The sequence below is a fragment of the Ascaphus truei genome, chromosome 3, assembly GCF_040206685.1.
Source record: "Ascaphus truei isolate aAscTru1 chromosome 3, aAscTru1.hap1, whole genome shotgun sequence".
NCBI classification, from domain to species: domain Eukaryota; kingdom Metazoa; phylum Chordata; class Amphibia; order Anura; family Ascaphidae; genus Ascaphus; species Ascaphus truei.
The window spans coordinates 224521290-224535951 of record NC_134485.1 but is presented as its reverse complement, the minus strand read 5'-3'; the positions used below and the strand labels follow the sequence as shown (position 1 = coordinate 224535951).

Genomic DNA, 14662 nt, shown 5'->3' with positions numbered 1-14662 from the left:
CCCCCTCTTTCTCCTCTTCCCCTCTCACCCCTCTCTCAAACTGCCGCTGCAACCCTTATATAGGCTGGCACCTACAAGCTTCTCAATCGCCTGCCTTCCCCGCGCTTCCAGAACCAACCATTCTAACTGCCCAAACAACAAAACCTACAAAGGCGTCTCCAGCAACCAACTGGTGGCAGCTCACAACCACATAGAAGTTTCCTTGTTTTAACCAAGGAGCATCATCCACATGGACAAGCTGTCCCCTATCCAAAGACCAGTGATCTGCAAAGTAATTACTGCAAGAAGTAAAATCAGCAGAGGGATTTAGAATGAATAGAAGCAGAAATTAATCTAAGAAGCACACAGCAGAATGTTCAACAGAGGATAAGATGTTGTTAGCAATAAAGACGCTGATACAGTAAACGTAAGAGGATGACCAGGCGAGGACTTTGTCCTCGATCTCTGAATACAGGAGAAATCAGCAGGTACTGTATGTGAGGTATATTCATCTGACATAATATATAAGATAAAGAAATAACTTTATTTGTATAACAGCACTCTAAAATAATATTAGGCAGTGTCTTCGAGGGACTACGCTAATTACATTACATTGAGAGAGAAAGAAATGGGAAGAGGCACTCCCAAACAGCTGCTTGACTGTTTTGATATCGGTTTACACAGAATGAAAGAACACAAAAAACTGCTTTGAGGAGATAAAAGTGTGAAAAATGAAACCCAGAAACAAGTTCTAAGAAGTGAATTCAAACAATTTGGGTGGAAACTGATAGTTACATAAAGTACATACAAAAATAAGGAAGCTAAATTCCTAATTACACATCTCAATAAATACATTTTGAAAATGAATCTTCTTGTTGGAGCATAGGCAAAATTAGACGTAAAACAAGAAAAGATAAAGTAATGGAAAAGCAGAGTAAAAAAAAACAAACAAAAAAAAAACTATAATAAGCGGTGATTATTACCCACCACCAGTGACTACATTTTATATTGAATAGAATGGAAGCCAGAATGTGATATAGTGTAGCCATGCCTGGCTTGGCTACTAATCTGCCCTCCCTGACATGCACGCCCTGGTAACAGTGCAGGCAGTGACAGGACCAATCCAGGGTTTTCCCCACAGTAGGCAGCTCCCTTGAGTGACAGGGGAGGAGGTGGGCTAACGCCTGTGTTCTGCCCAGTCCTGGGCTCAAACCTTGGACCTACCTCCTCGGTACTTAAGGGGCTGCACTTCCTAAATGTAGGCAGTGTCTCTCCCCCATGAGAGAGACATGTATCACAGCAGGGGTGTTCATAGCTCTGGCACCTTCTGTTCCCTGCGGTGAGTACCTTACCTCTGGCTCTATTAGGGAGTCAGGGAAGAGTTAGGACTGCCCTTGGTGTCCTAGGCCAGCGGTGGAAGTCCAGGGACCATCTGGAGGTTGGAGGCTTAATAGATCCGGTATATGCTGTATGCTGTTGGAGAATAAAGTCCAGTTGTTATTAAATTTACTCCTGCCTGGTGTGCAATCTATCTGGGAGAATAGTCTGAGTTCTCATGCAGGGATTGTCTCCAAATCCTTGGAGCCTGCAAGAGATGGAGGCACTGACACCGTGAGGAAGAACCACTTAATACCCCAGAAGCCTGTGCTGATGTCCCCAATATCACCGACGGACCACTTAGTATCCTGTAAGCCAGCAGGTAACAAGCACATGACACAGTGTAGTGGCACGATCTCCCAGAGGATGGTGGAAACACTGCTACAATAGAAACATATGTGTTCTTTTCTGCTCATAAATATAGTGACAATGGCCCTTTCCTTCAATTTGAAATAGAAAAGAGAAGGACATTTGCGCAGGAAAGTGATGGTAACTCAACAAATGATTACAGCTCGGTCAATACCATGTGTCACATTTGTTTCATAGCATTTATTAGTACTTCTGCATGGTAGCCTGAGAATGTGACACACCTCCCAGCTTCAATGCTTTAGGCTGGTATTATACTAAGAGCTGGTGTGCATGCGGCTGACACGAGGCAATGATAAATACCTGTCTCCCTATGACAGTTTATTCAGTGCCGGCGCGCGCGCACGGCAGACAGCGCTGGTGCGGCAGTTGTGTGGAAATATAAAGAAAATTTGGTATTTTCGACCGGCTGCCGTGACACTGTGAGCCAAACACAGCATGGCTTACCGTTGTGATGTCATAGCCACGCCTCCTAGCCACGTGCATTACCGTTTGACCTAAACGCGCGAGTCCATGTGCACCAATCTCCTATTACAGATACATGGAGGGTTACAAATGTAAGTGCAATAAATTCTGATGATGGTGTAAAATGTGCGATATCAAGTACTGATTTTATGCGCAATTATCAAAACGTCTGGACAGATTAGCCTTTTAATTTTTTTTTCTCTGCCTTTTTTGTCACTAATTAATGTTCCATGATCTTGCACTGTAACTTATACCACACAGGCATCTTGATAAGTTCTTTCCTCAGTGAAAATGGACAAGTACTTGCGTCAGCTACAGAGAAGGTGAATTCATCCCGTTTGAAAGTACTTTGTATGTGTGGCCTTTGTTATGGTTTGTTGAAGGGGCATGCACTTTTACATGCTGATTGCTCTGAAACTAAATTTCCAAGATACATACATACCTTTACAAATATGCGGTGATGTGCTACCGCTTGAAGAAGGTGTTGATGTCTCGGATGGGGAGATGCTGCATAATAGCCATATAATGCTATTCTCTTCTTGCCATTGCTTCTCCTGCTTCCACCTAATTTGTATCATTGTGCAAGCAACTTTGATTTCTGGCTTAAATACAAGCGAGATTATAAAGAACATTTGTGCTGACTCCCAGGAATCTGTGAGTCATTGTTTTTCTAGTGAATTCAGGTGAATAATGCAGCCTAATGCAATCGCTTCCAGTGGAAGAAAGGGCAGATGGGAAATCTACTGCTTTTTGGCCAAATGACGAATGGAAAAAAATATAAATTTGTGTTTGGTCAAGCCACGTGACACCGTGACGACGGACGTCTGGAAGCTGATATCCCCCTATCTCCACGAGGACGCCAACTCCAACTGCACAAACCACCTACAACAACTCGCTGGCTGGACTGTATTCCTTTATTCATCTTGGACTGTGAGATTGCGGGGTCCTGATTCTTCAGGATCCAACCCTCCGTGGGTGTTTCCTTTTGGATGCATGGATGACTGGATCTACATGATCCTATTTTATATGTAAGTGTTATTTTGTTCCTTTAATAAATTTCATTGTAGTGGAACTTATTGTGTTTTTTTCCCTTTTTGCACTCTTTTGTTTTATAGATACAAATCCTGAACAAGGCATTATTTTGTTTGGCTTTTCTCAATATATAAACAGGGCTATTGACAGGTGGGGTAGCCAAAAAAGTTGTTCAAGGCCTTATGAGTGAAAGAGGCCTGGCTAACCTGGCGTACATGCCAGTCCAGCATGCCCTACTCTTCATAAGTCCCCCAAAGACTCTTGGTCAAGTGCTCAATGCCTTGCAACCCTCCAGTATCAGTGCTCAATGACGGGCAGCCCCGCCGAGGCCACTGTTGTCTCAGACGAAAGAGTTTTTGTACCTAAACGCTCATTTCTTGCTACTTGTATGTATCCACTTTGCCTCTTTTGCTCTCTTCTCATTCTTACTTTCTTTTCCACACGTTTCTACTGCTCCATCCCATCTGAATTTTTTCTCATACCACTTTATTGCTCTGGGACTCACTTCCCCCTCAGTAGTTCACGTCCTCGAGAGAGTCTGAAAAAGTTACCTTTACAATCAAGCATTTGTAGCCACGGTAAGAAATGGGGGCTATATATCTTTCTCCTACTGGTGTAAGTCCTGTTAAGGGCAGGCCGCCAGTAGTTATCATGGGTTTTTCCCCGCTTCAAGCCCTGCCTTGAGTGATAGGGGCAGGCCCCTGACTCTGTATGCAGGCCTGAGACAGAGGGGAGGTCCTGCTGACATCATGAGGGGTGGGGCTGTCTAAAGTTAGTTCTGCCTGTTCCTGTAAGTGACAAGTAGTTCTGTCCTGGGAGCAGAGATTGCTGGTGTGTCTGATCGGAGAGGCCATGGTTAGAGTGACACCTGTGATTGGAGAGGAGGCAGAAGACCAGCCTGTTTAGAGCTGATAAAACTAAGTGGACCAATGCCCCTCACCCTACTCAAGAGGTGAGGGGGGAATCTTGCCTCACCCAGAGGGTATACCCTAGGGGTGAGTGTCGAGGGACAGGAAGTGAGAGCGAGGAACTTAACTTTTGCCTGACTGTTGAAGAGCAAGGAACTACTGAACTGAACTGTTCAACCCCTGCGCGAAAAATGTCAGAACCATGCACTACGGTATTCCAACTCTCAGGAGGCTACCTGGTGGTGGAGATCGAGGGCCGAGAGTACCTCCGGTGCCTGTGTGTACACTGCAGGACACCCGGACGTCCGCAAGCACCAAAGCACGATGCCCTCAATGTGGCACGTACTACCTATGGCCTAACGAGCCATGGCCTATGCTAAAGACCCCTCGGAGTGCCTCTCCGGGAACAATAACGGAGGTGGCAGAAACGACAGACGAGGCTGCCCTAGTTCCCTGCACAATTGCTGAAGTGGGACCCAAGGCCCAGACGACTACCGAGCCGAGAGAAACTCCGGCGGAGAAGAGCGTGACCGCAGTGGAGGTACCGGAGCGGGCCCGTATCGTACCACTACCCACTGGCGGGGCCGAAAAAGACCCAGGTGACTCCCTAGTGGAGGATCCGACCAAGTCGTCTTCGGAGGAAGAAGATGGCGTTTCATCGGGGGGCGATGCGCCAACCGGCGAACCACCCCAGCTGTAAGAAAGATGGCGGTCCACTTACCGGAGAGAGGGAGCAGATGAGTCTGGACACCTCCCGACGGCGAGCGCTGGTGCGGCCTGAGGCCAGTAGAAGTCCCACGGCTGTGGTGACTCCCAGTGCGGCGGAGACGGGATCCGAGACGGCTCTGGAGGAACCAGATGTCATCCACCGGCAGCGGAGCGGTAAGGAGACTCCACCACCCCCTTACTCCAGCCAGGCGAAGAAGGATCCTGCAGAGGCTGAGAAGGAGAGACTTGCGGCCTACTTACCCATCCGCGGACCGGATGATCCACCACCGCCCCTTCCGGTCTACGACGCACTTCCGGTGCATGACCACGGAACGGATGGAGATTCCGCGGGCGGCAACGATGACGACACTTCCGGTTCCGGCTGACACGGAGGGCCGGCGGCCATCTTTGCGGCCCAAGGAGCCACCATGGCGGCTGCACTTGCCAACCTTGACCACCACGGTGTTCACAGAGGAGCACGTAGCACGGCGGAGAGGGCAAGCAAGAAAGTGCCCAGCGGTCGTGGCATTACCCGCTTGCTGGACATTGAAACTGACATTGCCCCAGCGACTAGCGCCCTTGCCCCGGCCACTGCCCCTGCCCGGTTACGAGTCATGACACCGGGACCTAGCGGGGATAAGTTAAGTAAGAACCCCAAGTACTCCAAGGATTTGAGGGATTGGGAAATAAGTGACGAGGGATCTGATGGGGAAGTACTGTACCTACGTGTGCCTAATACGTGTGCCTAATCCAGTGTCATTTTCTCCTGTGTTTAGAGGGAGGGCCCGAGGGTCCCACACTACTGCGGAGCCAGGGCCTGTAAGTAAAGTGGTCCACAAAATGAATCCTACCATCTACATTAACGCTAAGGGTAGACGCATATGCTCGCGCTCTACAGAGGCGATCACGTCCGGTGTCTCATCACAAGCCGAGTCCGAGACAGGTACTTCTAGCCCCATGTTAGAGTACGAGCACCGTGACAAGTGGTGGGCACCCCTGTTCACTGGTTACCACAAAGGGATGGACCGCACCAGGTTCCTGTTGATCAGGAACAACATAGTTGATTATTGGTGGGCGGTAGGTGCCTATACTCCCCAGGAGGTGGCGGATGAGTTAGAGCACAGATACCTGGAGATAGAGCAAAAACTCCTCATGCCTAAGGGGCCTAGTATATTGTATGATGACATTGCTCCTGCAGAACCAGAGTTTTGGGTACTGCCAAGCAGGGCGGGTCCTCGGAAACTGCCTAAATTGAGCAGAGCAGACAGAGCCATAGTGTTCAGGTATAGGCAGTCCCACGGGTACGAGTACCCTTATGTACCTGAACCCATAATGAGGGAAATAGAGGAGAAAAGAGATAGTTGGCTCAGAGAGGCCGTACAAGAATACTTGAGAACGAAGTTTGGTAAGGCGGATTACCACAATGAGGACCGAATCAGTGAGGTGGTCCGGGCCTGGACTGTGGGGCGGTGCATATACATGCACAGTGTGATATACCGGCCGGAGTCTGGGTCGGTACAGCCCTACTACATTACTATAACTGACCACAATGGGAGGAAGGTATGGAAGCCTGACCCAAACATTATTATTAGTGGTTCTCCCCGTTGGGAGTAACCGTACTGTTGTTATAATACTGGTGAATGGTTCAATGAATATCATAACCTGCAATGTGTTTGTTTCCCAGGTTTGTTCACCGCAGGGTGGTGCTGCTAAAGTTAGGTCCAAGTGGGGACCATTGGATTCCACCTGAGGGAGTGTAGCCCCGGTAAGAAATGGGGGCTATATATCTTTCTCCTACTGGTGTAAGTCCTGTTAAGGGCAGGCCGCCAGTAGTTATCATGGGTTTTTCCCCGCTTCAAGTCCTGCCTTGAGTGATAGAGGCAGGCCCCTGACTCTGTATGCAGGCCTGAGACAGAGGGAAGGTCCTGCTGACATCATGAGGGGTGGGGCTGTCTAAAGTTAGTTCTGCCTGTTCCTGTAAGTGACAAGTAGTTCTGTCCTGGGAGCAGAGAGTGCTGGTGTGTCTGATCGGAGAGGCCATGGTTAGAGTGACACTTGTGATTGGAGAGGAGGCAGAAGACCAGCCTGTTTAGAGCTGATAAAACTAAGTGTACCAATGCCCCTCACCCTACTCAAGAGGTGAGGGGGGAATCTTGCCTCACCCAAAGGGTATACCCTAGGGGTGAGTGTCGAGGGGATATTGGAACCCCATACAGCCCATCCTGCAGGGATACAGCTTGGAGGAAAAGGAGAGGAGGTCAACATTCTGTACACTGCATATGGACTGCTGCTGTGCATGAACTGCTTCTGTGTGCTGTTGTAAGGACAATAAAGAGACATTGCTGTTTTATACAAAAGACTGTACGAGATTGGAATCTCTCGCCCTGGGACCAGGGCTTCTCTGGGAGGATTCCAGCCTATTCCCTAGGTTTTCGCCAGAGATGGAGGCGCTGCACCACCACCTCTAAAGATGAAGGCATATACCCCAGAAGCCTGTCACTGTTATCCACAATACCAACGCGGGAGACTCAGGCCCTCCTGTTCCCCACAGGTATGCACCACCAACATGCATGTAGCCAGCCCTCACTACACCCTAGAGCTCCACTCTGCGACCGGGGAGGGGGGGGGGGAACATGGGTTACACATTTCTACAAAAAAGTGCAATTCCATGTACAACTTTTGTCTCTCTATTTAGACTATGAACTCTTTGAGGCAAGCTGGGTCTCCTCCCCACCCCGCCCCCCTATTCTTAGTTCTGTGTATTAGGCACCTATCCGTATTTATATTATTATTTCATATATAATATTTTGTATGATATCTCTACATACAGTACATGGTTGATGCTATATACACTGTACATAACAACAAAATGGTGCAACATTGTATAAGGGACTTAAGCTATAGCTGATGCCACTTTTCAATCCAATGACAAATTAAAAAATACAAAGCAATGATGCTTTCCTCTCTGCTACTGATTTTAATTTTACATTTGAAAGAAAAATACACTACAGTACTTGTGTAAATTTAATTTGACACATTAAAATAAATACTATGAGGAACTAATGTCGCCGTGTTGCCATGACAATAGGATGCTACGTGACACCACGACATCATGCGACGTCAAGTTGGCGTTGATGCGTTGTTACGGTAACACGGCGACATTTGACAACGCGCTGATATACTGACAGCAGTTGCAGGGGGTAAATGCTGGGAGACGCCGCCACCTGGAGGTTTACAAGGTAAACCCGTTGCCCGGAGATACGCGGCCAAAACCCGCTGCCCGGAGATACGCGGCAAAAACACCCGTAGTCTCTGGGTCAAACCCAGACTGGTGGCAACCCTGGGGCTACCTCATGGAGCGATCATAGGGTTAAAGTATAAAACAAACATTAAAAATGTTAGCGAGTATGTTACAGTGCTCGTTGCTCTCTCTGAATTTCAACTCCAACTACTAGCACTTGGTATCGACTTAGACATTGTGAACACATTTGTGTTGCTTGCTCTGTAGTGCAAAGTTCTTAGGCCGTGATTATACAGAAAAACGTGCGCCTGAAAAACAACATTAAAAAAAACAATAGCAACTTATACCTGTTGCGGCATGCGCGCCGTGGGGAACTGCAGGGTGGATGTCTCCTGGCACGATCCTCAGATTTGTTCTTGGCTGGCGACGCCACACCACGTGAACGGTTCCAGCCGTTGAGGGTGAACCGCTCACTGCCACGCCTCCGCACCGCCTCCCTGTCTCCGCTTTGCAGTTTCCCTGGTATAATCAAGATGCCACTCGGCGGCATTGATAGGGTGACGTCACCGGATCGCGCTACCGCTCAGTGACATATGATATAATCAAGCCCTTAAGCTGTATTGTTTCTTGTAGACCAGTTAGAGGATGCAATACCTTACAAAGCGCCAACCAGAAAATCTCCCTACATTTAAATGGTGCTGTATATGCAGAGCTTTAGAGAACTCACAGGTCTCCTTTTAACTGTATTCCGTTGTTTCTGGCCAAGACTAATACATGGGGCCTACTATTATTTGTTGAATCTCCCACTCCTTCACCTAATGACAATGTTACACATTTATGAATGAAGCATTCTAGCCCTTAGTAAATACAGCTGTTGCAAGGGCAATTAAAAAAAAAAGTAGTGCTTTCCTTTTTTTAAAGGATGTCTTAGATAACAGACAAACAAACATTTATTTTAAACTAGCTGATATACCCGGCGTTGCCCGTGAGTTAAATTTCCCGCTCCCTCCTCTCCCCCTATTTCTGTGCTCCCCCTCTTTCTCTGTTCCCCCCCCCAGGGGGGGACAGTGGACAGGAGGGGGGTGGGAACAGTGGACAGGAGCGGGGGTGGCGACAGTGGACAGGAGGGGGGGGACACAGTGTACAGGAGGGGGGGGACACAGTGTCACACACACACACACAGTATCACACACACACACAGTGTCACACACACACACACACACACACACACACACACACACACACACACACACACACACACACACACTGTCAGACACACACACACAGTGTCACACACTTACAAAAAGTGAGTGAGACACACACACACACAGTGAGACACACACAGAGGTCTCTGTCCCGTGCGACGCTCAGCGGCGGCTTTCTCGAGCGCAGACCCCACCCCCCGCGCGGCGCTCAGCGGCGGCTTTCTCGGGCGCAGGCCCCACCCCCGCAGTCCCGTGCGGCGCTCAGCGGCGGAATTCTCGGGCGCTGTACCCCCCACCCTCCTCAGCCGCCATCTGCAACGTACACCGGCAGAGGCAGGAGGAGGAACCGATAGTGCGGCGGGAACAGCGGCCATGCAGCGGGAGCAGAGCCGGGCAGAGGAACCAGAGGCCAGCGGCGGGCCCGAGCTGCTCCATACTGGCCGACCCTCACGAGAAACGGGCGTGTGAAGGAGGAGGCCGCAGGGGGTGAGCGGGACAGAAGGGAACGGCGGAGCCTGGTGGTGCGGGTGATGGGGGGAGCCGGCGGGGAGGTGACCTGGGGTGGTGATGGGTGGGTGAGGTGTGCTGGGTGAAGAGGACAGTGGCCGGGTGCTTGTGCGTGTGTGGCAGTTGGGTGACGTCAGAGCCATAGAGCCACGCAGGCCAATGAGAGGCATGTGGGGCGGGGCAGGGATACGGAGCAATCTGATTAGCCACATCTACAACCCTACAACTTTCAGATTTATATATTAAGATTTCAGGGGATTAAGCTTTCTTAGAAAGACTGTTACCCTTGAAGTGAAATGTTTCATTTTTTGCTTAATGTGGAAAAAAGGTTTTTAATTTTTAAATATTGTTTCTAATTGTAATCTTATCGTATATTTAGTGTGCACACACACACACACGTACACGCACCTATTTGATAAAAGATTGCATCACGAGTGAGTCAATCAACATTTAGCATGTAGACACTGGGAAACATGCCTCAGAGCCATGGCAAAAGCAAAGCAAATAAACAGCCACATATTTATCAGTGCACAAAATCCCATTTATTTTCTTCCGTACATGAGCTGCAGTTTTTGCTCAACTTTTCCCTTACATTTCTAGGCAAAACGAGATTATGTAAATATAGTAAAAAAAAAATATATATATATATATATATATATATATGTAACGGGTATTCCCCCACCCAATCGCATATATGACGTATGTAAGGGGAACCTATATGTTACCAGGTGTGGTGCAGTATACCTGTCAGGCTCACAGGAGGTCTGAGCCTCCGCTAGTGAGAGCCTGGGGTGAATCCTCTGGAACGTTTCTTGTCAGCGCCTCCACCTTTGTGAGCTTCTAGGAGTGTAGAGTGGCCCTCACATAGGAACATCCATAAAGTAACCAGCCCACACCAAAGGTTATGGCTAAAAGGGTTTACTATATGGCAAATAACACAACACAACATACTTCAACAATATGACATTGACGGTGTCCCTCTATAACACTAATAGGCACAACTACCCGGTCACCATGCAGGGCTTTGTACCCCACACGTTATATCTATAGTCCCAAATGTCCCACAATACCCCAAGTGAGTGACTGTTGGTAAAGTTGGTGCACTTGATGACTGACTGTACCTGCCCAGTGCTTCAGCACCTGAGGCTGCAGATTCTTCACAAAGGATCCGCCGCTCTGCGATCTCCCCTGTGACGTCCTGCAACTGCCTGGCGGTGGGTGACTCCCGCATGGAGTGATCCACCTTTGGAAAGTCTCTTGCTGCAGAGCCTGTCTGAGCCCAGACGCAGGCCGCGATCACTGAGTGCAACTAGCACCGGTGATATCGCATAGAACTGGGTACTATAGACAGCAACCCCCCCTTGCACTGAAAGGGGCCTTCCCTGAAACTGCCAAACTAACTGCTGTGGCTGCACTGCAAGCCACACTGTCTCTTCTTGTCAGAGCCCACAGCACTGCAGCTGTGTCACTGACAAGACTCAGATGAGGGCAGGGTCCCTACTTCAGGGGCCTTCCCTATGAACTTACCCACTAACCTAGTGGGGAGTGGGGCCTACCTCGGCCTGGGGTGTCTGGGGCCTAGTACAGCAGAGCACTGCAGCTGTGTACACTACCTTCCCCAATCGCTTCCTGGATCCAACTGACAAAACCCTGTCTGCACACAACATTGTTGCAACTTTGCAGCATGAGAAGCTGCCAGCTCTATTGGCTTCAATGCTGCCTGTGACCAGGGTGAAAGTGCAGTCCCCAGAGGCTGCTGGGAATTGTAGTTCTTGGTACTGCTCTTTCCTATGGGGACCGCATGCGCAATCTTTACTGCGCATGTTTGAAGCTGTAACGGCCGCCGCTACTCTTATCTGAGCATGCGCAACTTCCAAGAACTCTTGCACACATGTAATGGCCACCTCTATGCTTGCCAACCTCTGTGCATTGCACGGCACAGGCGCGAACTTCCGCGCCAACCTCAACATGGCCGCCGCGATTGCTCGGCTTACGCGCAAGCCTCCACACATGCTCGAACACATTAAACATGGCGGCGTCCTGCCGCAGCTGCCACCGGGAGCCCCCGGGAACGCGCTCGCCCCCGCAGCAGCACGCACAACAAGGGGGAAAGAAACCTGCAGACAGGGGGACCAGAGGGACCCTGGCTACATATATGTATGAAAACAAAACAAAACCTTTTAGGTTGCATGGAGAAACAGTATTATTTAAACAAGGATCATACTTTTCTGTTGTACTAAGCTACCAATCACCTACTTTTAACCTATGAAACATTTTACTCATTAGCTCAGCTTAGTCCTTGGTCTCTCCTAGGACGAAAGTGAACTAAGGACAGAGGCATGATTAATACGTTTAATGCGGCTGATTAACATTTTTTTTTTAAAGGACAAGTATAAGTATTTTAGCATAATGTTATCAATATTTGCATGGTAAACAAAAGCTATGAAAGGTTTTTACAATCTTTTTCTAATGGTCTGTTGGTGATAACAGTTTGTTAGTCCTCAAACCTAGAGCTCAATTGTTCTTTATTTTGTCTATTGGTTGTATAGTAATTATGAAGCCATCATTAATCAAACAGATAAACATAAATAGCTGATATGCTTGAAATCAGCAGACCCTGAGAAAAAGGAAGCACGTTCATTTAAAAGGTTGCAAATAAGTCAAATTGTTACTTTACGGGCGATCAAATCTTCGAAAAGAATCAGATTTAAGATTACACTAAATTGTCTAAAAATACATTTCACTTGTGAGCATGTTCCTTTTTAAAGAAGGAAGACCCATATGCACATAAGGTTATGGCACGTATGCTTACAGTTACACTACACATGTACGTTTCTGACAAAGTTCCCAGAATCTGGTTCTTACACAGCATTTTTACAGCAGATACAGAATGCAGATTGTGGGCTGGAACATGCAATGTCACTTCTAAATTCGCCTTTACAAAATCGTGCATTATAGCCAAGGCCATGCTGCCGAAAACTGTGCGGCGCGATTACATTGCTTTAAGGCAGCGGGGCGCACCCCCAGGGGGGCTGGAGATTTTCTGGGGGGGCGCGGGTTATTGCATGGGCCTGCACTCTTCCCCGAGGCATTAAAATTAAATGCCGGGGGATCGCGTTAGGCCTCTGCAACGCTATTACTTACCTTGACTGCCGGCGTCACTCGCGTCCATGGCAACGCAGCGTCAAATGACGCTGCAGGGTCATGTGACGTGACGTCACACGAGTCAAATGACGCTGCGGGTGACGTGACGTGACATGACCCCGCGGTGTCATTTGACTCCGCATCAAGGTAAGGGAGGGGGCACGAGCACCACCGGAGGAGGGAAGGCAGGGGGGTGAAGTTGCAAATGTTTGCGCTCCCCTGCCTTAAGGCATTGATCGTGCCCATAGACCGGTTGAAATTGATTTCTTGGCGCGACGAGCAGGTCACGTGAGCGGTTCACCCAATGAGGGCGAACCAGCTCCGTGCATCATTGACACGCCCCTAACAGCGCGTCTACTATGTCAGGAATACGCACCCGGTTAATGCGGGTGATGTCACAGACATGCACTCCTCCACGCGTCAAAGGCAGCATGGACCTGCCTTAAGCCTGCACAGCCTAGCCTGGCCTCAATTTTCAAATAAGCAACCTAACTCTATTCTAAATGGATGTAAATATATATATATATATATATATACAGTATATATTTTTAAATCATCTCCATTTCCTTTCAACCACACATTATGTAAGTTTATGCTGGGTAAAAAAATTACAAAAAACCCTCCACAGTTCACCTCATAAAAATATCACTTGTGTGCACCTTCACATCTCAGCCAAGTCTGCAGACCTATCGGAGGCATGTGAAGGTGCTCACAAGTGATATTTTATTTGCTATTTGCTTTCCAAACATTGCTCGTGTATTTGCAGACACCACATTTTTGACCCTCAGTTTCCACCACCACTAATGTCTGCCCTTGTGGTTAATGCCATAGTTGGCCTTAGATTCTTAGATAAAGAAATAGTGCACGCATGTAATTTGTATTTAGCACTTCAAGAAAGCAGCCCTGTGATTACTGGCTGCCATGAGGGGTCAGGTAAAGTAGGTGAAGGCAGCTGAGCATTGGAGGAGGAGGAGATTGAGCAGTGAAGGGGCTGTCTCTGCAACAGGACACAAAGCATCACTTCCTCTACTCACACTACCCCCCTCTTCCCCGGGCAGCCACATGACACCCAGCGCTGCATCCTGAAGCAGAAGGGAAGAAAGCAGAGAGATCTATAAAACCTCAATCTTGTCATCAAATAGCCACAGGACTCCCTCCAATTATCCATCCTCTCGCTGCCTCTTTCTTCCTTTCTTGCTCCCCGGCTGCATTGCTCTCCCATCTCTCCCGGCTCAGTCACCATGCCTAATATCGTGCTCTTCAGCGGCAGCTCTCACCAGGATCTCTCCCAGAAAGTGGCTGACAGGCTGGGGCTGGAGCTGGGGAAAGTGGTCACCAAGAAGTTTAGCAACCAGGAGACCAGGTGAGTGCAGGGGGCTGTAAGGCAGCTGTGAAACTGCCCAGGAGATCAATGACAATAACACTAACTTAGGCTAACCCATGTATGTATGTATGTATGTGTGTGTGTGTGTGTGTGTGTATTTAATAACCCCATGCACTTGCCCTGTGCTGCTGCATGCAGTGAGACATGCTGCTCTTGGGAGCATCTGCTGCCCATTCCACAGGTCCCTTCCCTGATAGTTGTCAGTGCTTGGCAAATGCACATGGTATAAGGTATTCTTATGAAAAGTGGCTTGCATTGTATCATTAGGTAGAAGGTATTGATCTGCGTGTTTAGGGTCCCAATATTAGGCAGCACCACCTCCCCCTTTTTTTTGTAGAAATAATAC

At 48.5% G+C, this 14662-nt stretch overlaps 1 protein-coding gene across 1 annotated transcript in view; it reads left to right on the top strand.

The window, feature by feature from the left end:
- Positions 1-13866: 13866 nt before the first annotated feature.
- PRPS2 (phosphoribosyl pyrophosphate synthetase 2) overlaps positions 13867-14662 on the top strand; it is a 66127-nt gene continuing 65331 nt past the window's right edge. The window contains exon 1 of the mRNA XM_075590223.1: positions 13867-14295. Coding sequence (XP_075446338.1) covers positions 14174-14295 — 122 coding nt within the window. The 5' untranslated portion in view covers positions 13867-14173. The remainder of the gene's footprint in view (positions 14296-14662) is intronic.